This window comes from Arvicanthis niloticus, chromosome 15, assembly GCF_011762505.2.
Source record: "Arvicanthis niloticus isolate mArvNil1 chromosome 15, mArvNil1.pat.X, whole genome shotgun sequence".
Classification (NCBI taxonomy): Eukaryota; Metazoa; Chordata; class Mammalia; order Rodentia; family Muridae; genus Arvicanthis; species Arvicanthis niloticus.
The window spans coordinates 68,720,942-68,745,322 of NC_047672.1; the positions used below are offsets into that span (position 1 = coordinate 68,720,942).

Consider the following 24,381-nt stretch of genomic DNA (forward strand, 5'->3'; position numbering starts at 1 on the left):
GGCAAGGATTCATAAAGGTACAATAAGTAGCACACAGATGCTGGTGGGAACCTATAGAAAATATCTAATTGGACTGAAGGCCCACTCCAGCAGTAGGGAAGTCATCTATAGTACTAGAAACCTAGCCAGCTTTCTGGGGTGAGAGAAGTCATGTAGATTTGAAAATCATCTATTGTCTCTACTTTACTACACCAGTGTTATTTCTTACTTTATTTTAAATCTTATCCTTCTATTGGCTGACAAGTAGAGCTACCAACCCTCAGCAAAGAAGCTCCTCTTCACAGCAAACAGAAACTATCACAGAAAACCACAACTAAAATGTCTTGATCAAAGTATCTGAGTCTACTTCCCTGTCCTAGCCCAAAATCATTTTCATATCTGAAGCCTACTTCCTTGTTCTAGCCTAAAATTTAGATTACTATTTGAAATTACTTCTTTGTTCTAGCCTAATATTTAGGTTCCTGCCTGAGATTGCTTCTTAATGTCAGATTCCTAGCTGAAGACTACTTCTTTGTCCTTGGCCAATGTCATATTCCTGCCAAGCAGCCCATTTCCTTGTCCTTGGCCCATGTCAGATTCTTGCCAAGCAGCCCCAAAGGCTCTCCACCTCTTCCCATTTTTATTTCATTAACAAGACTGAGCCTGTCTTAGGTCATTCTGACAAGAATGCCTTCTTTACCTGTCATGGAATATGCATTATCAAAAGCAATACATTTCTATCTTAGGTTGGTAAGGCTCTGTGCAGAGTCTAACCTTTCCTTGGCTTGCCAGCCTGTTAATTTAATAACTCTGTCTGGGGGTCCATTTTCAGGTTCAAGCCATATACTTGGCTACTTGATGGTGTTGAAGAAAAGCTTTAACACGATGAGATGAGCAGGAATAAAAGTATTCCCAGGACAAAAAGGGCTAGCATGATCAAGCTATATATGCTATTTTGAAGCTTGACCAAAATAGAATATTGACCTCAGGGAATGGGTAATTTTATCTGCAGTATCTACCACACCCACACTCAGCAGAGCAGCATTCCTAAAATTCATAAGCTCTCTATGACTCTTTAAAACATCCTGAGAGGTGTTAGAATTATGCCAAATACACTGCACATGTCATTAAACTTCATCCTAATTATAACAACTACCACTGTAAATTGTAGAACTAACATGAATCCAGTAGTATTCCTGATAAGCCCTTAGAAACAATGATCATGGGAGTGTTCATAACTGGGTTTGATGCCTTGCTTTTTCTTTGACTATTTGTGTTTATTGTATTGCTTGTTCCTTGACTATTTGCATCTGTTGTATTGCTAGACCCTCAACCTAGAACTGACCTTAATATATGCATGTAATTAAAATGGTATAAAAGCATAAAGTAGGTAGGGAGATGGGATAGAAGGTTCTAGGGAGGGGAAATGGGGAAAGGGAATGACATCTGTATTGCAAATAAGTAAAATATCCAATAAAAATTTTTAAAAAAGAATACAAAGAAAAAGAAACCCAAAGTAAGATTGTATCACTTAAAAATATATAACATATAGAAACATATAACATATACATATATTCAATGTAACAACTATTGATATAGACATAGGTATATGTATGTCATCTATAGCAATATCATATATATATACATATAAATGTCAATGTAAGGACAGCTACAGAGTCAAAGATAGAGACAGACATGTAGATTGATGTAGCTATAGATAAAGATATATAGATGATATAAATATGGTGTCAAAGAAATCCAAGCTGAGTTTTACTTCTTTGAAATGTATAACATATAGACTGATCCAATACCTTGATTTTGTTATTTGTTGTACAATGAGTAGAGAGATGTAGACACATCGTTTTTATGTTAACTTAAATCCTTTTGAACATGTTTACTCAAAAGGAATGACACTTAGGTGCAGCATATTGTAATATTGTTTTTAATTTGGAGGAACCTTCATACTTATTTTTAGTAATTTTTCTATTTGTTGAAATTAAATAAAACTACAAATTATTTTAAAAAATAAAATTAAATGTCTTGACAGCTTTAATAAACTGTAAAGGAAATCATTGCCATCTTCTAATGTATGCATTATACATAGTATGTAAGCAAAACGTCATCAGACTTCTCCTGAAATATTTATATATAGGTACACTCTGAAAACAGATTTGCTTAAAATATGCACATAAATATAGCCTTCTTATTAGCCTAATAAACCTCATCATGAGGGAACTTTGTGAATCTGGTAAGCTTCAACCATACAGATCAGGCTTTACTGGCTATTCAACGCCATTGTGCTCTTCTGTCATCTCAAAACCAAGGCTGTTCATCTAGCACCTGAAGGGATTTGGAGTCCTGCTGATCTTGATCGTTGGAAACTCTAGCTCCCACCTTCTCCTCATCTTCTGGAGCCACTCCTGAACTAAGTAAGGACGCTTTGCTTGCCATGCATGCCTGGTCCAACCTTGTGCTGTTTTGGAAATAGGAAGGAGTTGTCTGGGGGAGTAGAAACATAATTTTTAAAAACACAAAACAATAATATTAAAAACAAATCTCTGCTCTTGTGATTTAGCTACAAGACTGTTGGAGATGGGTTGTAAACCTGTGCTTAGTAATTTTCCAGTATCCCAGGAGCCTCCTCCAAGCATCAGGACTAAAAATAACTCTAAAGCTCACTTTTAGAGCATGGACGTTCAAATGTGCACTTGTCTCTTCTGCTACAGATTTGAAGTGAAAATTGAACTTTTCCCCTCCCTCGGCAGCAAAGGGCACATCTCAGCAGGGCAAACCACAGTATATTAGAACTGAAATAGTCCAGTCTGGAACAGAGGCTGATAGTATTTTGTTGGAGACCCCAATACTCAGATCTTTCATACCTAAATTTTAACTTTTTAACTGTGTCTACTGTTCTGAAACATTTTCATGGAATTCAATCAGAATTGCTTTAGAACTAAAACAAAACAACAACAATAACAACAACAACACAATGTGAGGCTATACTTTTTAATGAATCCTGTTTCCAGAGGACTTTAGAGCCATGCTGTTTGGACAGCAGGTGTGGCGCTCTCAAAGAGGAGACAGGACCTTGTGAACTGACTCTAAGCTTTCAACTGTCAAATCAGCCAGGGCAACTCATAAGACATTGGGCCAGTCCTGGTGAAGAATTAGTTACGATAAAGAATTTGATAACAGAGTATAATATGTGCCCATGTATGAAAACTGAAGTCATACTTTGGACCAGTGGGTTTGTATAGTAGGGCTCTAGGCCTGATCACTTACAGATGGGAAACTCCATGTATTGTAAGTGAAGAAAATATGTTATACCTAGTGGAGCTCTGAGAAGTACGTTCTATGTAAGTCACATTTAAGAATTTGTTAGAGGGACAGTCACCTTTGAACAGGCTCAAATCTAAGAAAACACCATCTAATTCAATGAAAGCTAAAGGGACAGTTTTGAAACAGCTTCAGCGTCATTCTTTTGATTTCAAAAGCACTAAACAGACGGCTTCCTGTACAGTTTCCATGGACAATAATTATGAGCCAAGTATGAAACAGAAAATTTTAGGTAATCAAATTACACTTCTATGCTGGTTCATTTTGAAGACTAGGTTCAGAATGAAACTGTACAGTTATTTGTAAGTTTAATAACTTAAACAAAAAGAACAAAACAAAATCATATAAAACCATGGATCTGATTAGGCAAAATAGAAAACTGTGCTGAAATAGTGAATATGCTTGGTATGTCTGAAAAGTAATGCAATATTAAGAACCTCTTTTTTCTTAGTGCTTTCTGCTGCTTTAACATAATACCTAAGGCTAGGAAATTTATAAACACACACACACACACACACACAAAGATATATTTTTTATAGTTTGGGAGGCTGAGGGTCTAGTATATCAAGAAGCTGCAAAGGCATACAATGAACTTGCAAATTTTGAGTTTGGAGCTCTCTCTCTTCTTACAAAGCTACAAATTCCACTAGAGACCTCATGCTGCATCTTTTCATCCAGTCGCATTTACTTCCTAGAGGCTCAACCTCCCAATACCACATTTCCTAATTTGGGTTTTAGTAGTCAAAATATGAGCATATAGACACATTCAAACCACAGCATGCTTCAAGACAGCAGAGGGAGAAGCCATTTCTTTAGCCTCTAAGATCTCAGACTCTGAGACACATATTTCTTTAAGGAGACAGTACATTGTAGCATTCAAATAAGGACACCTTGATTAACCGGTAGTGGCTAAACAGTACCTGCTCAGATTGGTCTGCTTTGCACGTTTTCTTCAACATATCTGATTTTTAATCCTTTATAATTTTATTATAAAAACTCTCCCTTTACAAGGATAGCATGCTTTCATTCTAGGAACAGAGGTACAGCATTGGCAGCAAAAATCAGAAATGCTTGACTATTGCCTGGTCCTCAAGACTGCATACAGAGCAAGGCTGTCACAGTCAAGCTTTCCCAGCTTTGGTCTGGGTATCTCAGCCAATTCCTGTCTGCAACTTGGGAATCTCTAGTCTTGAGGATATGTGTTTCATAACTTTTAATATAACTAAGAGAATAGAAGTAAATAAAAAGAATCACTACAAACACCAAAGCAATATGGGGAAAATGCCTGGGAAACAGGCCAGGGGGGTTGTGAAATACAAAACTGGATATGAATGTATTTATACTCTTAAGGCAGGGTTATGGAAAGTAACTCAGAAAATTCCCAAGCTCACTTTAAAACTGCAAATCTGCAGTTGTTCTCACTGCATTATTAAAAGTAGCAGGTGTCCTAAAAGCGAGGCTCCCCCTCTAGTTTGAGTCTTTCAGTATGAACAGCAACATAAGACTAGAAGAAGGTTTGAAGCATAAAGATGAATTATGTAGTTAGTTTTTGAGAGATTTCGCACAAATGTTCACCCACAACCATTTGGTTATTGATAAGCACTGATTATGATATAAACTTACCATAAAGTGGGGTTTGGAGAAGTGGCTAGGATTTAAGAGTGGAATTGGGTTCCCAGCAGACAGATTGGAAAGCCCCAAACAGCCTTAAACCAGCTCCAGGGCATCTGATGTACTAACATCATGATGCTTTAGACACTAACATATACACAAGCACATGCACACAAAATAAATAAGGAAATAAATAAATAAACTCTGAAAATAACATAGTCTTTATAATCAAATAACAGCAAAGTTTCTCAAGGACTTCACACATGCTGTACTCTCATCTACATGGTTAAAATTCCTATAAGCTTTAGAGTGGCAATGGTCATTAAAGATGAATGGGCCAATTAGTGCCACTTTCCTAAAATGATAAAAATGAGTCAGAGCAACTAATTAATGAGGGAGCCCGACTGTGAAGCCAGTCTTCTGTAAAATAATATACTAAGCAATCACTATGTTAATGGTTGCAACACATCACATTATTAAATAAATGCATTAAAGATACCAAGAGTAAGGTGGTATCTCAGTGTTGTTTTGATTTGCATTTCCCTGATGACTAAGGATGTTGAGCATTTCTTAAGGTGCTTCTCGGCCATTCGAGTTTCCTCAGTTGAGAATTCTTTGTTTAGCTCTGTACCCCATTTTTTAATGGGGTTATTTTGTTGTTTGGCGTCTAATTTCTTGAGTTCTTTGTAAATATTTGATATTAGCCCCCTATCGGATGTAGGATTGGTAATGATCTTTTCCCAATCTGTTGGTTGCCGTTTTGTCTTGTTGACAGTGTCCTTTGCCTTACAGAAGCTTTGCAATTTGATGAGGTCCCATTTGTCGATTCTTGATCTTAGAGCATAAGCCATTGGTGTTCTGTTCAGGAACTTTTCCCCTGTGCCTAAGTATTCGAGGGTCTTCCCCAACTTCTCTTCTAATAGTTTCAGTGTACCTGGCTTTATGTGAAGGTCCTTTATCCACTTGGAGTTGAGCTTTGTGCAAGGGGATAAGAATGGATTAATTTGCATTCTTCTACATGTTGACCTCCAGTTGAGCCAGCACCACTTGTTGAAAATGCTGTCCTTTTTCCACTCGATGAATTTAGCTCCCCTGTCAAAGATCAAGTGACCATAGGTATGCGGGTTCATTTCTGGGTCTTCAATTCTGTTCCATTGATCGTCCTGTCTGTCTCTGTACCAATACCAAGCAGTTTTTATGACTACTGCTCTGTAGTACAGTTTGAGGTCCGGAATGGTGATTCCCCCAGAGGTTCTTTTATTGTTGAGAATAGTTCTCGCTATCCTAGGTTTTTTGTTATTCCAAATGAATTTGTAAATTGCTCTTTCTATCTCTATGAAGAATTGATTTGGAATTTTGATGGGTATTGCATTGAATCTGTAGATTGCTTTTGGCAGGATAGCCATTTTTACTAAATTAATCCTGCCAATCCAGGAGCATGGGAGATCTTTCCATCTTCTGAGGTCTTCTTCAATTTCTTTCTTCAGAGACTGAGATATCACCTCACACCAGTCAGAATGGCTAAGATAAAAAACTCAGATGATAGTAGATGCTGGCGAGGATGTGAAGAAAGAGGAACACTCCTGCATTGTTGGTGGGGTTGCAAGCTGGTACAACCACTTTGGAAGTCAGTCTGGCGGTTCCTCAGAAAATTGGACATAGCAATACCTGAGGACCCAGCTATACCACTTCTGGGCATATACCCAGAAAATGCCCGAACAAATAACAAAGATATATGCTCCACTATGTTCATAGCAGCCTTATTTATAATAGCCAGAAGCTGGAAAGAACCCAGATGCCCTTCAACAGAGGAATGGATACAAAAAATGTGGTACATTTACACAATGGAATATTACTCAGCTATTAAAAATAATGAATTCGAGAAATTCTTAGGTAAATGGATGGAACTAGAAAATATCATCCTGAGTGAGGTAACCCAATCACAAAAGAACACACATGGTATTTATTCACTGATAAGCAGAGATTAGCCCAAAAATTTGAAACAACAAAGATTCAACTACCAGACGACATGAAGCTCATGAAGAAGAAAGAACAAGTGAGGAAGCCTAGGTCTTTCTTAGAAGGAGTAACTAAATACCCAAGGGAGCAAATATGGAGACAAAGTGTGGGTCAGAATCTGAAGGGGGGTTGTAGGGAGACCATTCCGTCTGGGTATTCATTCCATGGGCAGTCACCAAAAATAGACGCTGATAGTGATGTCAGGATGGGAAAGCTGACAGCAGCCTGATAAGGCTGTCTCCTTAGAGGTCTCCCAGAGTCGGACATACCCAGAGACAGATACCCACAGCTATCCATTAATCCGATCAAAGGTTCCCAATGGAGGAGCTAGAGAGTAAATTGAAGGAACCTTAAGGGCTGGTGGCCCGGTGAGGAGAGCAATAATACCAACCAGCCAGAGCTCCCCAGGGTCTAAACCACCAGCCTAGGAGCACATATAGAGAGACACATGACTCCAGCAGTATATGTAGGGGAGGATGGCCTTGTTGGACATAGGTGGGAGACAAGGTCAATGGTACCCTGAAGGCTGAGCACTGAGGGGGGGGGGAATCTGAGGGTGGAGAGGGGGGCTGGGGGTAGGTGGATAAACACCTTCATAGAAGCAGGAGGAGGGGGGATGGGATAAGGGGTTCCTGGGTGGTGGGGGAAATATGGTAAGGGGATAAAATTTGAAATGTAAATATTATATCCAATAAAAGAGGGGAAAAAATTGAAAAGCAAGTAGAACCAATAATCTTAATAAAATGTCAGCCCTCTTTAAAAAAAAAAACTATCTTGATACTAAAATTTGTTTTTAGAATTGTATATTGCAGAATGATCAGCCTTGGTATGTCTACTCAACAAGCAAGCTGGGCAGACCTGCTCAAACCTCTGAGGTCCGGGAATTCCATCTGGAGGCAGCGAAGACACAGCATCAGAGGATTGTCAATTTGCTCTCCCCCCAACTCCTCTTCTAATATCTCAATGCCCATAATCAGCTTGAAGAAGCTAATGAAGAGTCAGCGCCCCTATTCCATGGGCTAGGGGACTAAGGTGGTAAATGTTGGGCTGTCTCTCTAGGGAAAAGTAGTGGTTTTGTCAGAATAGAGAGAATTAGCTAGGGTTTATTGCATAGCCATAACCTATTAGTAGAAATCTGTATAATTAATATCAAGATGAAGATATAAATTCTTAAATGGCACCAATTTACTTTGTTTACAAATTTTAAGGTTTTCATTGGCATGAGCTTCTTAATGATACAAGAGTGAGACAAATATTGTTACTCTCATAGGCATTGTACCAGTATAACACATTTAGGAATACAAAGCTTAGACCCAGTCCTTCTTTAACTCTTTTTAACTGATTTGAGATGGTCAGCCTGTGAGTTAAGGGACTATAGCAAATTCATGACTTGGAGTTTATTATAAGGGTATTCTCTATGTTTTATGTAGAAATAGCTGAGTGGAGTTAACAGGCAACAGTCCAGATTACCTTACATGGATAGCTGGCTTTCAAAACATCAGAAATCCTTAGAATTGACATGACAAACATTTCAGTGTTAATGTTCATTTTCATTAGAGACTTGTCTGCTCCAGACAGCTTCCTATGTTAAATTCTAAGAAGAAATTGAGCATCCTTGGCGTTACTCCAGTTGTGGTGAGACAGCCACTAGGCAAGAATTGCCACTTTCCTTCTACAGACAAATTACTGTCCAGAAAAGGACACACTTGCAGAATAGTCGACTGATTATATCTGCCTAGACAGAGTAATCAGCCCTTAATAATTCTGCAGCACTAAGGTCTGTCAGAAGATCCTGGACCAGAAGGCAGAAGAACAGATGCTCCAACGTTTTGAAGTAGAGCGAGTGTCCAGGTGTTCAGAGGTCTCTATAAATTGGCTAAGTTTTAGAAACTACGATTTGTGCTTCCCACAATTATAGTTAACTGAGTCATTCTGGATTTCTGATGGGGTTGAAAACAAATAGCTATTGACCTTAAGAGAAAAGATTTGAGTGGATGGTTGTCAGCTCACATTCATCCTAAAGCCAGGTTCAGAACTAAATGTTCTAATTAGAATAGATGACAGAGGAGCTGGTTAGTCAACAAAAGGACGGACTGGGTATTAGGACTATCCTGTACCTCACTGGTACAAATTGGCATAATTATGCTCTAATTGTATTTTGAGAGAAAAGTTTCATTTTAACAGGGAGGGTGATGTGTAGGAGGAGATAAGGTAGGAGGAGTACAGAGAGGAAGAAAAGGAGTAAGAAGAGGAGAAGAAGAAGGAGAGGAGAAGCTAGGTAATGAAAGAGAGAAAGAGGGGGGAGACAGGTAGGCAGATATTCATGTATCTCCACCAGTCAAAGATAGTTGTTATATCTAAGTCGGTCAGTGGGTTACACCTCTGATTGAACAATTCCAAACTTATAAAGCCTATGATTAACATTCTTTTTAAAAAAATGTATAAATGCAAAAAGGAAAAGGGGGCATGGGATATGGGTTTCCTAAGGGGGGTAAGGGGGAATGGGGATAGGGGATGCCATCTGAAGTGTAAATAAAATATCTAATAAAAAAAAAAAGATACCAAGAGTAGTGGGTAGCTCTTCAGAACAAATTATTATGTAAAAATTGCATAACTATTGTGTCCTGCACTACTCTCATTGTTGTTGACAACATAGATACAAAATGGTACCATGCTGTAGGCATACATTCTTTGTAACCTACTTTTAATAAGGATTCAACCTCTCCTCTAGTCCACCACTCAGCAGAGGTAGTGGAAGAGGATAGTTATTAGGATATGCAGGAAGTGGACCTGTTTAGCAATAGTTTGGGGGGAGGGGGCGCAAGCTCTATCATTTTTAGCAGCAGTTCAGTCCCATAGCAAACACCAAATACAACTCAGCAGCTGCATAGAAGTCCTCTAGACAGGCGGGCACCAGGCATGAAACAGCAGCTGTAGTTCAATATTGAAGAAACCACCAGGTTTGCCAACCAGCCTGAGGTGAGGCTCCAGAAGTGGCAAGCTGCCACACGAACCTCAGGAGTAGTTCTTGAGCGATATTCTCTCAATGATAGCATCACCACAAATTGAGCTCAACAATGCTATGCAAAGTGAACCAATACATTAGTGAAGAATAGTGAGGCAGAGCACACCAAACCAATGCTCAGTGCTTGTCTTCCACTGTCTGGGGGTCATATATATACTCCTTCATCACAGGTCCTTTCACATGTTTGCTGTATCAAAATATAGGAAAATGTTCTTTCCCATATTGGCTCCAGCAAAACATCCTTTGACCTGTGTGATCCTGCAAAGCATCATTTGACATAACTGACTTTCAAAACAAACCAGTAGTTTCCACTTCACCATGGTTTTGTAACCTACAAAAAAGCATTTGGTTCAAAGAAACTCTGAAGCCATACATGGAATGAAGTAGAAGACTTTGATAATGTTTTTACTGGAAAGAAGATAATTCTTTAAAGCCATCTGACAAACATGTAGTCTTGCATTTGATTCAGCTATATGAAATTTACCTATCAGAAACTTTACCTTGACTGGTTGGCATCACTCAGTAGGAACACAAACATTTTTAATTTTTTCAAAGAGATTGAATATGCTTGAATCAGATTAAGTATAAGAATAGTTTTTCAGAGATATACTGAAATGAAGGGTATTCCTGAATCACAAAATCCTTTTTGGCTCTGCAAATGGAAACTGAGACTGTATGTGGGTTAGTCTGGATTCTCTGCTCAAGGATGTGTGAGTGAATTGGTCAAGCTTGAACCAAAAAAAGTAAGAAATGTAATAGGAATGGCAGCCTTCCAAAACCACACAGTTTCCCAAAGAAGAGACAGAAGGGCAGATAACAGGATATAAAGTATTATGAACAAAATAAAATAATAGTGGGAATGAATACATCCCATGCTCTAGGTGGGATTTAAAAATATTTTCATATATAATTTTCCCTTTTATTGAAAATAGTTTTTATACAATATATCATGGTTACAGTTTCCCGTCCCTCTACTAACTCCCTCCCCTCCAGGACACTTTCTCTCAGTCCCTCCTTAAAAAAGAATAGGCTTCAATGTGATAACAACCAAACATGACAAAATAAGATTTAGTAAAGTAAAACAAAAATCATCCCATTAAAGCTAAGCAAGGCAACACAACAGAAAAAAAGAGACCCAAGAGCAGGCACAGGAATCAGAAAGATCCACTCATTCACACACTCAAGAGTCTCATAAAAATACTAAGCTGGAAGCTATGATTTATACATACAGGACCTGGTACAGATCCATGCAGGCCCTACACTTTCTGCTTCAGTATCTGTGAGTTCATATGAGCCTCGCTCAGTTAATTCAGTCTTGTTCTACTGGTGTCCTCTAGCCCCTCTGAGTCTTACTCTTTTCATCTCCACTTCTGTGGTCACATGAGCTCTGAAAGAAGGAATTTCATGGAGACATACCATTTAGTGCTGTCTTTCAGGATTTTCTTTCTGTAATGGCTGGCTGTGGGTCTCTGCAGATGTACTCATCTGCTGCAGGAGGAAGCTTCTCTGATGATGACTGTGTAAAGTACTGATCTATGAGTAATATCATTAGGAATAATTTTATTGATTTTTTTCATTAGACCCATATTGTTTAGTTTTATCTTAGGTCTCTGGGATATCTAGTCTCTGGTTCTTGGACATTCAAACAGTGTTGAGTATGGGTTCCTTTTCATGGAGTGGGTCTTAAGTTAAATCAACCATTGGTTGGCTACTCCCACAAGTTCTATCCCACCATAACCCTAGCATATTTTGCAGGCAGGGCAGATTTTATGTCAAAGTTTAGGGGTTGGATTGGTATTTATGTCTCCCATTTGGCAACCTATGGAATAACTTCCCACATCAACGATACTAGAATGTAGGGGTAAAGGTTCTATGTGGGTGCCAGCTTGTCTTCTCCATGTTCAATGGTCCTTTGCTGTCAATTTTTAGAGAACAACCTATTTTCTTAGCCTCCGTGTGGGTTGTTTGGGGGTTGCCATATGATCCTTTTGGCCAACCCAATTTTGGTATGGAACACTTCATTTGGTGACAAGAGATGGCCAATTAGAGTTCTGTCACCCTCATTGTTTGGAGACGTCATTAGGACAACCTTCATATACTATAGAAAGTTTACACTGCACTAGGTTTTCATTCCACCTCTCAAATGTCCTGCGATTCTTGCACACTTTCCCTTCCCTTCCTCAATCCCATTTTACCTTCCTCTTCCTGTCTGATCCTCCCATAACCCTCTCTAGTCTACTAGAAAATTTATTCTATTTCCGCCTATTACCCAGAAGATCCAGGTACCCCTACCCAGTCCTTTCCTCTATGCCTAACCTCCTTGGCATTATAGTATGGTTGTAATTTATGGATTATAGTATGGTTATAATCTATTTAATGTCTAATATCTAGATATTAAGCAGACAATTACTATTGGTTTTTCTGTGTCTGATACCTCACTCAGGTGATTTTTTTTCTAGTTCTAATTTATTTGCCTGGAATTTTCATGATGTCATTTTTTTTTTAAAGCTAATACTCTATTGTGTAAATGTACATTTCTTCATCCATTCTTCTGTTGAGGGACATCTAGGTTGTTTCCAATTTCCAGCCATTATAGATAGAGTAGCAATGAACATGGTTGAATAAGTGTACCTGTGTAGAATGAAGCATCTTTCAGGTGTTTGCCCAAGAGGATTATAGTTGGATCTTAAGATAGATGTATTTTCACCTTTCTGAGGACTCACTTAGGCAGAAATTTACAGCCTATCCACAGAACACTCACAAGAAAGTCTGGGCCACGCACGGGGCACTATTTCATGTAGTATAAAAGAGGAGTCAGAAAGTACTAAAATGAGCTCACACAGAGAGAAACACTTTGACTAGGAGGCTTTAAATAATACTCAATTTTATTGAGAACTCAGAGCCAGTGTGGGTTAAAACAAGAGTGTGATGTAGTCTGGATTTTATATTAAAAAAGACAACCTAGATTACAGGGGGCTGACTGAATTTTATTAACAAGCCATTTAAGGGAAAGTTCATTAAAGCTCTGAAAACATGAAACAAACAAAAACACCCCTCCTACCCCAAATCATAAACTAGATGTTATTTAATGAAAATAAACTCTCCACCTAGAGAAGAGACAGAGGATATACACAAGTCCAGGTGGCCAATTTTAACTGAAACTGATAGATTCAGGAATGTCCATCCTTCCCCAACCCCAATGTGTGTGTGTCTGCTTGTCTGTCTTACACACACACACACACACACACACACACACACACACACACCCATAACTTTTTAAGTTAATGGTTTTGTGTTGGACCATGTTCATAAATATCTTATGCCACTTGTGATCTATAGCTTGTATATTTCCAGAGAAGATGGTGTTCAGTAGGTGCGTTATACAGCTTTCTGTCACTATCAAAATATATCTGAGGTAACTTATGATAGGAAAAGGCTTATCTTGACTTATGGATTTGGAGAGTCTAGTCTGATCAACTGACCCCACTCTTAGCTCTGGGGCAAGGCATCATGCTGGAAGCAAAAGGGCACCAATGAATCTACTCACTGCCTCAGCCAAGGATTACAGAAAGCAAGAAGCCTCTTCTAATGTATATCTTTATGACCTAGGAGCTCAATTCTCCAAGACTCTATGGACACAGTGAGCTGGGGGCTAAATTCTCTTCAGGGGGTGACAGGCAGGCAATTTAAATTTTGGCATCATATTCTCCAAGTTTAGAGCAAACTCAAGCTTCTCAGACAGATAGAGCTAAGAAGAGAGTACTGAAAACAAAGAGGGGAACCTTTCCATACTATACCTATATTCTAATACAAAATGAGTTCAGTCAACAGGTTTGTAAAATTTTAAAAATTTAAATTTATTGGGATGTATTAGTAGCACAGTTACACAGAGTAGAGTTCAGGGATTCACCAATGATGGTCACCAATATGTGCTTCTTTGTGGCTTTTAAACCCTATTTTTCATCATTCAAATTTATCCAGACTATACTTGAATTTCATCCCTAGCTTCACAATGTGGGTCTGACAGGTGTTCCATTAGTAAGTGAATGCAAATGGATCTTTCATGAAAGGCACATAAAATAATCTAAACTAACACTGAGGGAATCTTGATAACTTCGAATTTCTTTACATTACAAAAAAGAAAAATTTGCCCAAAGTAAACAGGTGTGAATGTAGTTTACAGTTCTCCATACACTTACATATGCACAAACTCCAACAGGGAGACACTAAGGAACCGGCAACACCTAACTCGATGAGCAACTATGCACCAGCAAAGCTCATGGAAAGACTTAATGTTGTAGGATGAGTTCAAAAGGGGAAGGAGCTGGGGGATGCTATTCAGCTTGCGGAAACAAGGGCACATACACATTGTAAATGATTTTTTTAAAGAAATGTCACTAACAAAGTTCAGTATGTAGCAGTTATGTAACTCCTATTTAAGCCCACATACACTCACTGATCTTGTTAAATACTATTATTCAATTTCTAAGTATATTTGTCCACTTAATTTCAGAAATCATACTATAGCTTTAAAAGAATATAAATTCAAGCAAGTGGAAGAAATTTGAGTACCTAATGCAAAAGAAGTAATTTTTTGACATAAAGTGATAAACTTGAAACTAGTTACATATGAATCAAAAGCTTGTATAATATCAGCAGTGTCATCTTTTCTGGTCTTCTCCCAGACAAGGAAGCATTATGTATGCTTGAATACAGGGGCTTTTCAAAAAATACATAAATCAACGTCTCAAAATTCACATAATACTAAAATTTTTTTACCCACAAAAGTGCTTTCATCACTCACTTAGACTTCATTATAAATAAAACAGTGGTTATTTAAGTGTATAAAATTAATTTGGCATCACTCCAAGGCAATGCAGAAATGCAATCCAGATACTAAGACCAAATTGAAACAAAGTAGTGGATTTAAAAGTGAAGGGCTTTTAAGTCTAAGATCCTGCGTCCTCAAAAACCTGGAATTTTAGTTTTTTAAAACAAATCTAAAGTAGAATCAGAACATCATGCACTCTGTAAATAAATTCTAATACACTCAATGCTTAAATAATTGATCCAAAGGCAGGTGCATCCAACCTCTGTAAGAACATCCTCATGAAACACATCAAGTTTAGAGGACAAATCATGTTATTAAAATCGTCTGTGCAATGTTTGTACAAATAACATTTTATGAATACAAGTAAACATAGAATCAGGGTAAGGGCAGTGACATTTCCTAATATTAATTATGATACCTAAAAATTGGGGGGCACAAACATAAATAAAGCTGATTAAAACTGCCAAACAAAGAACCAGTCTATCATTCCATACAAGGTACTTAATGTTTATGTTTTTCCAAAGCCATTACACTAGAATCATAAGTTGCCACTCTTACAATCTAAACATAATGTGGGAAATCAAAAGTTATAAATACATCTTACATTTGCATATTTACACTTACACAGAAATCATCAGTACACTAGAGCCCAGCTTCAACATCACACCTCCCTTCCACATTCCAGGACCATCTTCACCTCCAAGAAAGGTCCTTCTGTTACGTTCAGATAAAGACACAATACAGAATAACTTTGGTCATAACTCTGGTCAGGTCCAGGATGCATTTGCTGTACACTACATTCTGTGTTGCTGGGAGACTCTAGTCTAGAGAGATCCATATTTAAGTACTCATCTGGTTTGAGAATGCATTTTTACTACCCACTGCAGAACTTAGAAGAGACCGCAGTCTTTTAGGTTATTCTTTATGATGACGTCTGTTACAGCATCAAACACGAACTGCACATTCTTCGTATCTGTGGCGCACGTGAAGTGGGTGTAAATTTCCTTTGTGTCCTTCCTTTTATTGAGGTCTTCAAACTGACACTGAATATATGCGGCCGCCTCTTCATATGTGTTTGAGCCTGGGATGGGACAAAGGAAAGAAGTATACAAGAACTTAAACTTGTCTAGGGTTATGTAAAAGACACTTTAAAATGCAGGTCAGTTTTCTGCACATAAAATAGAGGGACCCTATAACTGTCCTCTCCCTTCTAAAGAAAAATTTCTTCTTTCCAAATGAAAAACACCATACATAAACTAATTTGTACAAGCCATCTTTAAACGTAAAGATTCTGTTGCATGGCAGTCTATGCTCCATTTCTGTTTATCTTGAAGAGTCAGACTCCTTTGTTATCTACCATGCTTTCTCTTCTACATCCCTAAGCTGGAGAATTCAAGCCACCTAACCCTAAGGTTGCCTCAATGTTATAAATTAATAATGACAGCTAAATGCTTCCTTCTCCCCCTCTATATTTACTCATTAATTATCCTTTCAAGATTATTTTTTTGTTTATATCTGGAATATGGTTAAAGGCTAAAAAGTTACCAAAAAAGAAAAATGGGGGGGGGGGGTTCCTCTTGCTTTTAGGTGAGGAGCTAGAGACTGGCTCTGAGTAAGAACAATTTAGAAATGGGTTGGCAGACCTGAGGATAAGTGCATGTGCACTCTGATCCAGAGACCCAGTGCTCAGGTGCTAGGTTGGTAGAACTGTGCTATGATCAAAGAAGGGTCACAAAGATGCACAGCCTTCTACACTGGGAAATATCCTGCAAGTTCATGTGTCATCATTAGCTGCCATTCAGAAATAAGAACTTTGAATCCTCTGCTGGACCCAAGGAGCCAAACATAAACACGTACATACCACATATGACCCAGTTGCTGCTTGTTAAAACAATCAAAAGGAATAAGCCATTCTAAAGATATTTTTTTTTTCGTGGGAGAAGGGGATGGGCCAAATTAGTTGAGCCTGCAAGGGGGCAGAAGAGCTTCTGTGGTGCTGAGAAGTTCAGTTGCTGGACTCAGGCAGTACATATCCACTTTGTGTGTTCATTTTTCCTCCTTTTTCTTTTTATAATTTTTTTATTGTTTTGAGATTATAACAGAATCACTTCATTTTTCATTTCCTTCCCTACCTGGGAACATCTATCATTCATCCTTCCTTGCTCTTTCAAATTCACAGTCTTTTTCATTAATTGCTGCTACACGTATATTTATATGTACATAAATCCAACCTGTCCAGTCTGTTTAAAGTTGTTTACATGTGTATTCTCAGGGGTGACCATGGTATTGGAGAGCCAATTGGTGCACTCTTCCCTGAGAAGTCTCTGCTCTCACATCCCTAATTTGCCTATAGTTCTTCCTGTAGGGTTGAGGCCTCTTGGGTTTTCCCATCCAATATGAAATGTCTACTGGAGTTGTCCTTGTTCAGCTCATGCCTAGGCAGCCATGTTGGTAAGACTTTGTATGTAGCTTCCAACATTACCAGGAGACAGTCTCAGAGCAAACTCTAATCTTCTGGTTCTTACAGTCATTCTGCCTCCTCTTCCACGTTAGTCCCTGAGCCTTTAGATGCTGAAGCTGCTTTGTAGATGTATGCATTGGAACTGGACCCCACAACTCTGCATTTTGATTGACTGTGGTCTTATCCTAGAGCTAACTGCATATCTGTGCACTTGATACTGTTAGAAAATATGATAAGGCATATAACAGAACAAAATCTATTAAATCCCTTTTTTCTAATAACCCAAGTTACTTGTGTGCCTTTCAGGATTCTCTGTGCTCTCTTCTTCTGTGTGCTCCATTCCACAGCTGGGTCTCGGTATTTACCATGACAACTCAGTATACAAAGTGCCCCTGGGTTCTACAGCACAGCTTCTCTGCTGTCCAAAACAATGCAGTATATCCACTCTTTCCATACCTAATCAAAATGCTGCTTTATAGAACATGCCTTAACTAACCAAATACAGACGGGTTCTGTGCCACTTAAAACACTCCTACAGACAATACAAACACTACTTCAGTTTTGTTATGTTTTGTTTTGTTACATGTTTTGCTGGATCTCAATTCTTTTTCAAGTTTACACACCCTGAAACAGAATGTAATGACTCTATTCTGCCAACCCCATCCACTGTTATCATACCATGCATAAAAATACCATACAATGCATGGCAAATGCCATATGACAAGGCTCAGAGAGAAGCTGTGTTTAGTGTGCCAGGACAGCATGAATGATAGAACCACAGTCACGGAGAAAGTTTCTACTTTAATTGTTTTATGTAATAATAAACTTTAAAAAATCAAATCATTTGGTGCTCTAAAATTTGTATGCAATGAACAATGTCTTGTTGGGTTAACAAACCAATTAGAATATAACTTCTAAATTAATTACAAAGGTGTTTGGGTGAATTAATTTATACTGGGATTAGAGCTTATATGCAGCACACATTCTGGGTAGCTAAGTTAGTTCACCCCAGGGGCTACCAAATACATGAATAAATGCTGAACATATTTTTTACCTGATTTTCAGTCTGAACAAGAAGAAAGTGTGTGTGTGTTTGTCTGTGTGTTTGTGTTTCAGTGTGTGCACATGCATGCTGGGGGAATAGGTATTGTCTACAATGTGAACTTTCCTGAACTAATACATGATTGGGTGAAGGCAACTTCAAAACTGGAAACTTTATGAGAGAGTCAAAAGAGAAGGAGAGATTCGCTTTGTTTATGCTTCAGTGCTAAAAACCATGTTCAAGAAGCAGTTAAAAATAGAAGCAAGAGGCTGCAGAGCGATGTTCAGGGACTGACAACACAATTCAACACAGCAAGTATGACCATGAATGGACTGGAGATGGACCCTGGTGTGTTGAGGACCGCAATGCCCCACGCTTTGGGGCTACTATGTTGCTGTCCACACTGCCCCACGCTTTGGGGCTAAGTGCTCGGGTCAAGAGAGAGAGAGTGAGGATGGAGGGTCAAGAGACGGGAAGAATGGAGACAAGACAGAGTGTGTGGTCAAGTCTCATTTACTGTCTCCCATAGACTATAGTCTCCTCCTATACGACTCCTATTGACCTCCAATTGACTCTCCTATTGACTATATTACAAGGAAATCCTGGGTATTTATAAGCCCAAGCAGGAGAACACAGGTGAAGACATTTTACCACGTGCACCATGCAGCTGGGTCACTAAACAGCAAAACAAGCTATGTGGGATAAACAAGATATTTATCAGAGTGTGCTCAGCTGTTGTAGGCTGTTGAAAAACAAGTCTCTATCAGGGTATATGGTTCCAGATGGCTGCAAAGTTGATAGCCGCTTTCTAGCCTAAAGTCTTTCTGCTTAAAGTTGGCTCCCAACACTGGTGAAATGGTAATTCACGATAAAGAAGGAGGTGCTTTGCAAGACACCTCATCGGACAGAGGCAGGACACTCCCAAGCAGATGGGGGCTACAGAGTTCATCCATAAAAGGTTATAATCATAAGAACCAAGAGCTCATGGTGATGCAAAAAGCAACCGAAACAATTCTCAGAGCAAGTAGTGCCGATTTGAAATTATAATCTTAGCACTTGGGATATCAAAGGATTATGTAATAGTCTTGTGTTTACCAAGGAACAAGTCCTTTCTGCTTCCAGTGAGATCCTAGTTAAAGGCAGCTTTCCTGGTGCAGGTCTGGTACAGATGTGTGGTGCACTGGGGTCTCAAGATGGACTCTATGTCTGTACTAAGCTCTCGATCTCAGCTATCAAAGCAGGGCTATACAAGAACCGACACCAAAGGGCTGTTCAGCACCAGCTCAGAAACCCCACTCACTCAATAACCACCACCAACCAGTTCAGTGCAGCCTTGACTCAAATTTAATTTAGACTTTGAGACGTTCTGGAGGATTGCTTGCTTTTTCAAACATACTGAAGTAACGGTTAAGAATATTTAGATTTTAGATTTAGAGTTCATACAAACCAGTTGACGTCTTATATTTTAAAGAGACAGGATATATATATGAATATCAATTCATGTCGCTTATATATGAGGACTGAAAGGGTGTGTGTGGAGAGAGAGCTCTGGTCCTAGTATTCACTTTTTTGTTCTGGAGACAGGTTCTCATATACCCTGATCTGTCTTTGGACTTACAATGTAGACCAGGATGGCCTTGAAGTGCTGATATTTCTACTCATCCCCCAAGTCTGGGGCTCACAGGAGTGAACACCAGATTCGCTTTCAATATCAGCTCAAGATGTGTTCCAAGGAAGTAAACCAAATTAAAACTAAGGTTTTAACTCAGTTCCTTATTTTTTAGATGAGACACTGGAACATAGATAAAGTATCTGCTTTATTCAAGATCACAGATCTAATTTTGTAAAAGCTAGGCCTTTTCTCACAGAGGTACATCGTCTACAGCAGGAAAACTAACACACCTCTGAGAGTCTCATTATCAAGGCCTGGATTTCCTATCAAAGTTTCCCTGACACTGTGGAGAAGGTGTTGGCCTCACTGGCTCCTCCTCACTTGTCTTCCTACAGTAATATTCATGACCCCTGTCGGAAGCACAGTTGACTGCTACTGCTTAACACGTGCTCATTAGCACGCATGTGTTTGAGAGGAGACAATGAGCAGAGACAGATCTTATCTATCTTGCTTATCCAATCTGTGACCTGGCTATTATTATATGAACAAGTCAGTTTTTAAATTCATAGAGACATAGACACATCTCTGGAAATTACTGAAAAGCTTTTCCACAAAGTGAACAAGGGATTTTCAGAAAACTCATCAACACCTTGAGGAACTATTTCTGCTCAAAGGCAGTTTGAAAAATATTACACCCTCCACAGTGAAAGAATTAGTATGCCAATATATTCAAACCAATATCTGGAAATCTTGCCTTTGGGGGAATTTCACTTAGATGCACATGCTTTGCTAGGTTACTCTAAAAGACTGAAATACCTGCATATTCTGGATAGCATATTGTGAGGGGACTCTTTTTGATTTTTTCTTCAAAGAGGTCCTTCTTGTTTAGGAAAAGGATGATGGACGTATCTGTAAACCACTTGTTGTTACATATGCTATCAAACAGCTTCATGCTTTCATGCATCCGGTTCTGCAATAGAAAATAAAATCATTTTCATGAACAGTGAAGTTTCTGAGGATCTGTTTTAAAAAGAACAAATGTAGCAAATGCCAGATCCTTTCAGCTGAAAAGCTTGTAACACTCTGAAGGATGTCCCAGTTGGTGTCTCAGCTCCAATTTTGTTTCTAACCTGTTCTGTCTCAGTCACTTTGTCTTATTTCAAACTGAAACAGAAAAAGCCTTGAAGGTTTACTCCCGGTGATGGAAGGGAGTCTGATCCTGGGTGAAAGCAATTACCTCCTGATGAAAACCAATCCCTACCCTTTCCCTCGAGCAGCAGCAGTGACAATTGACTAGATGCCAGCAGGAGACCCTGTACAACCAGGCCTGTGACAATGATCAACCAGATGCTGTTTGATCCAGACATTGGGATGATGCACACTCAATGCTTCCTGCTTTTTTTTTTTTTTTCTCTTCGAAGCATCCACCAACAGCGTAGGGTGCTGATACCCTGTTCTCCCAGTAAAGCTGTAATGAATGAATTCCTCCCGACTTCCTCTCGGCCAGCTATCTTCTAATTAGACTACTCAGGTGATAGGTGGCCAGGTCCAGTGGCTGAGGTTTTTATCTGGACAGATCTCTGTCCTAGAGCTAATAATAATTCCAGAATAACACATTTTTTGTCATTTCTGGACAAGCACAACATAGATGCTATAGCAGAACCTTGTTTCAATGTCATTCCAACATCACTAACTCAGTGCCTGCTGTGTCATGACTAATGCCCAAGAGCTCTAGGATGTTATAGTTAAGGGATGTCCACATATGAACACATCAAAAAAAAAAAAAATATCACTGTTGCACAGGTCACCGAAGCTTTTCTTAGGAGGTAGGTGGAAACTTTAAAAGTAATGTGTTAAACAGAGGCAGCTGAAGTCCAATTAGTTCAACACTGTGGATATTATAGAAGATGACTTCGGGTTCTTGTTTTTAACTCTTTCGGGCTCTGTATTCAAAGAGGACACTAGCATGCTTTACAGTGCGTAAGTTAAAAAAAAAGTATATGTTACGCTCCATTTTCCCATGATTGACGACTGTCTGAACTTGATTTAGAAAAACCTCAAACCTGCCCAAAATTTTCATGTGTTTATAACTGCCAGAGATTTAAATGTAATTAAAAAACATTTCCCCAGAGTAATGGTATATTTATTGGATGTTATTTGAAAATTGTTTTTCTATAACTAGAGAAGCATAACATATAAGGAAGATTACAGACTGTCAGAGTAACTCGTGGGGAAATAGGAGTCTTGGAGCAGATGCAGGAAACTCCCAGGTATCTGGATGGAAAAGAAGATCTGTGCCTTGTAAGCATCTGTCCCTCTGTGCCACAGTGGAGAGGCTGAAGCAAAGAACCTGAACTTCCAAACACTTCGTTCATGAGCAAGGACTTCTCAAGGTTTCTCAGCTAAGGTCTTGGCAATGTCTGCAGCTCTTGGCATTTCATGCTGCACCCCTACACCTGCTTCTACTTGCCATTTCCTCATCTTCAGCAAGAACCAGGTCATAGTCACTCAGGGCCACACAGAAGATGATGGCGGTCACTCCTTCAAAGCAGTGAATCCACTTCTTCCGCTCTGACCTCTGACCTCCCACGTCAAACATTCTGTAAGAGAAAAATTTATGACTTGACACCACATTAAATGTTCAAAAGCTCCGAGTTCTGTAATGTCAACCAAAAAAAAAAAAAAATGTTCCACATAGCTTGGGGACTGTGGGATGGGAAGAAAGGAGAAAAGGGACAGAGTGGGAGGAAAAAATGTTACCAATTCATTTTCTCAAAGGGGAAAATGTTTATAAGTCATTTTAAATAAGCATTTGATTACAGCAAGAATAACTATAAAGCAAAATCCAAAATACTCTCAACACACAACACATATGAGTCCTTGATGTGGCCCAGAGAATGCCTAACGGCCTGAGTTCAATGCCTGGATCCTCTCCACACCCACTCTGTGGCACGAGTGTATGTGTGACATCCTGCACACACACACACACAAATGATAATAATAAATGAAAATTTAATTGTTTAAAAGCACACACATCCATTAACAAACATATGAAAGCACTGGGGACATCAAAGCAACTAAAGATGAATGGATCGCACTGTTGTCAACACTGACAGTCCCAGGAAGCAATGGAGGAAGCCAGAGATCAAAGGAACACACTCAACTTGTCAGTCTCCGGCATCAGAGCCAGACAACGGTGCTCCCCTATCCTAAGAAATGAGTTATGTTAAAGCAGAAAGCAAGATGTTGGTAAGAAAATGGTTCTAAAACAAAGTAATTTAGAAAGGGGCCAAAAGGTTTGTGTAGATTGGGGAGGGGCTTGAAATTTAGAATAAAATTCCTTAATTTTTATATAAGGTACAATTATGGAGAAACGGAGGCCAGTGTCTGACACAATCAAACAACATAATGCCAATGACCTTTTCTTCTTGTTCCTGGCAAGAGTTTATAAAGTTAAGCAAAAGTTTAAATTTGCATAGACTACATTATCCAGCCTAGAAATAACCACTTATATAATGGAAGCACTCTGTAAACTGGCACATTTTTAAAGGCCCCATTTATCTTGATGGTGCACTAATTAAAACCATTCCTATTTAATTCCCCACAGAGCAGTAGTGGCCTACAAACCAAATCTGAATTTGTCCACTAAGACTGTTACTTTTGTCATTATGGTTGAGCAGGAAGCTGTTCACTAAAGTATGCTATAATGAAATGATCCTACCACAAGCATAAGTCAGAGTGGATAGGCTGGAAGGAGAACAGAAAGCAGAGTGGTTAAGATATGGCACACTGTAAGAGACCAAACAAGAAAAAAGGGGAAAACTGATTTAATTAGATCAACATTCCTTAAATTGTCTAGGAATATAATTTATAAACCATTTTAGTATAACCTTAAGAAATCCCTGTCACCCAGAATGCACCGCTCATCCATCACCCCAACGGCCCAGTTCTTCCCAATCTCTATCTTCCCTGTGCTGGTTTGCCAACTAAGTTATTTATTGACTTCTTAGTGCTTCTGTGTTAAGGACGTAGTTGCTGCTTAGAGCAGGCTGAGGTGAAGTAATGAAAACTTGTCCTGGATGGTGTCGACAGGCTCCCTCCAGTCTACCGAAAGTGACACCAAAACTGGGGTTTCTCAGACAAAAAGGGAAAATATCCTTAGGACTGCAGCTCAGCTTTTAGTTAAGCCAAACAGCCTGCTCTACAGACTCAGGTCTGCCAGCCTTAGCAGCCATGTTCTCGAGTGACGGCAAACAGTCTAGCAGTCCATGTTTTCTGGAACCTACAGAGTAGCAACAAAAGGTAGAGCTAACAGAGGGAGCTTCAGTAACTGAATAGTGAGTAGCATCTTGAGGTGTGCTGTAGCACTCCGCCTCCGAATAGCCAAATAAGAAACAACTAGATTATCTGGAGGTACAAACAACAAGGCGCATTCTATTTCAGATTTAGGCAAAAGCAAAATCCC

General features: G+C 39.0%; 1 protein-coding gene across 1 annotated transcript in view; it reads right to left on the bottom strand.

Moving 5' to 3' along the window:
• Positions 1 to 13,802: 13,802 nt before the first annotated feature.
• Positions 13,803 to 24,381, bottom strand: part of Gnai1 (G protein subunit alpha i1) — a 77,569-nt gene continuing 66,990 nt past the window's right edge. Inside the window, exons 6-8 of the mRNA XM_034519215.2 lie at positions 22,387 to 22,516; positions 20,733 to 20,886; positions 13,803 to 15,882 (exon numbers count right to left, since the gene is read on the bottom strand). Of these exons, the coding sequence (XP_034375106.1) occupies positions 15,692 to 15,882; positions 20,733 to 20,886; positions 22,387 to 22,516 (475 nt within the window). The 3' untranslated portion in view covers positions 13,803 to 15,691. The remainder of the gene's footprint in view (positions 15,883 to 20,732; positions 20,887 to 22,386; positions 22,517 to 24,381) is intronic.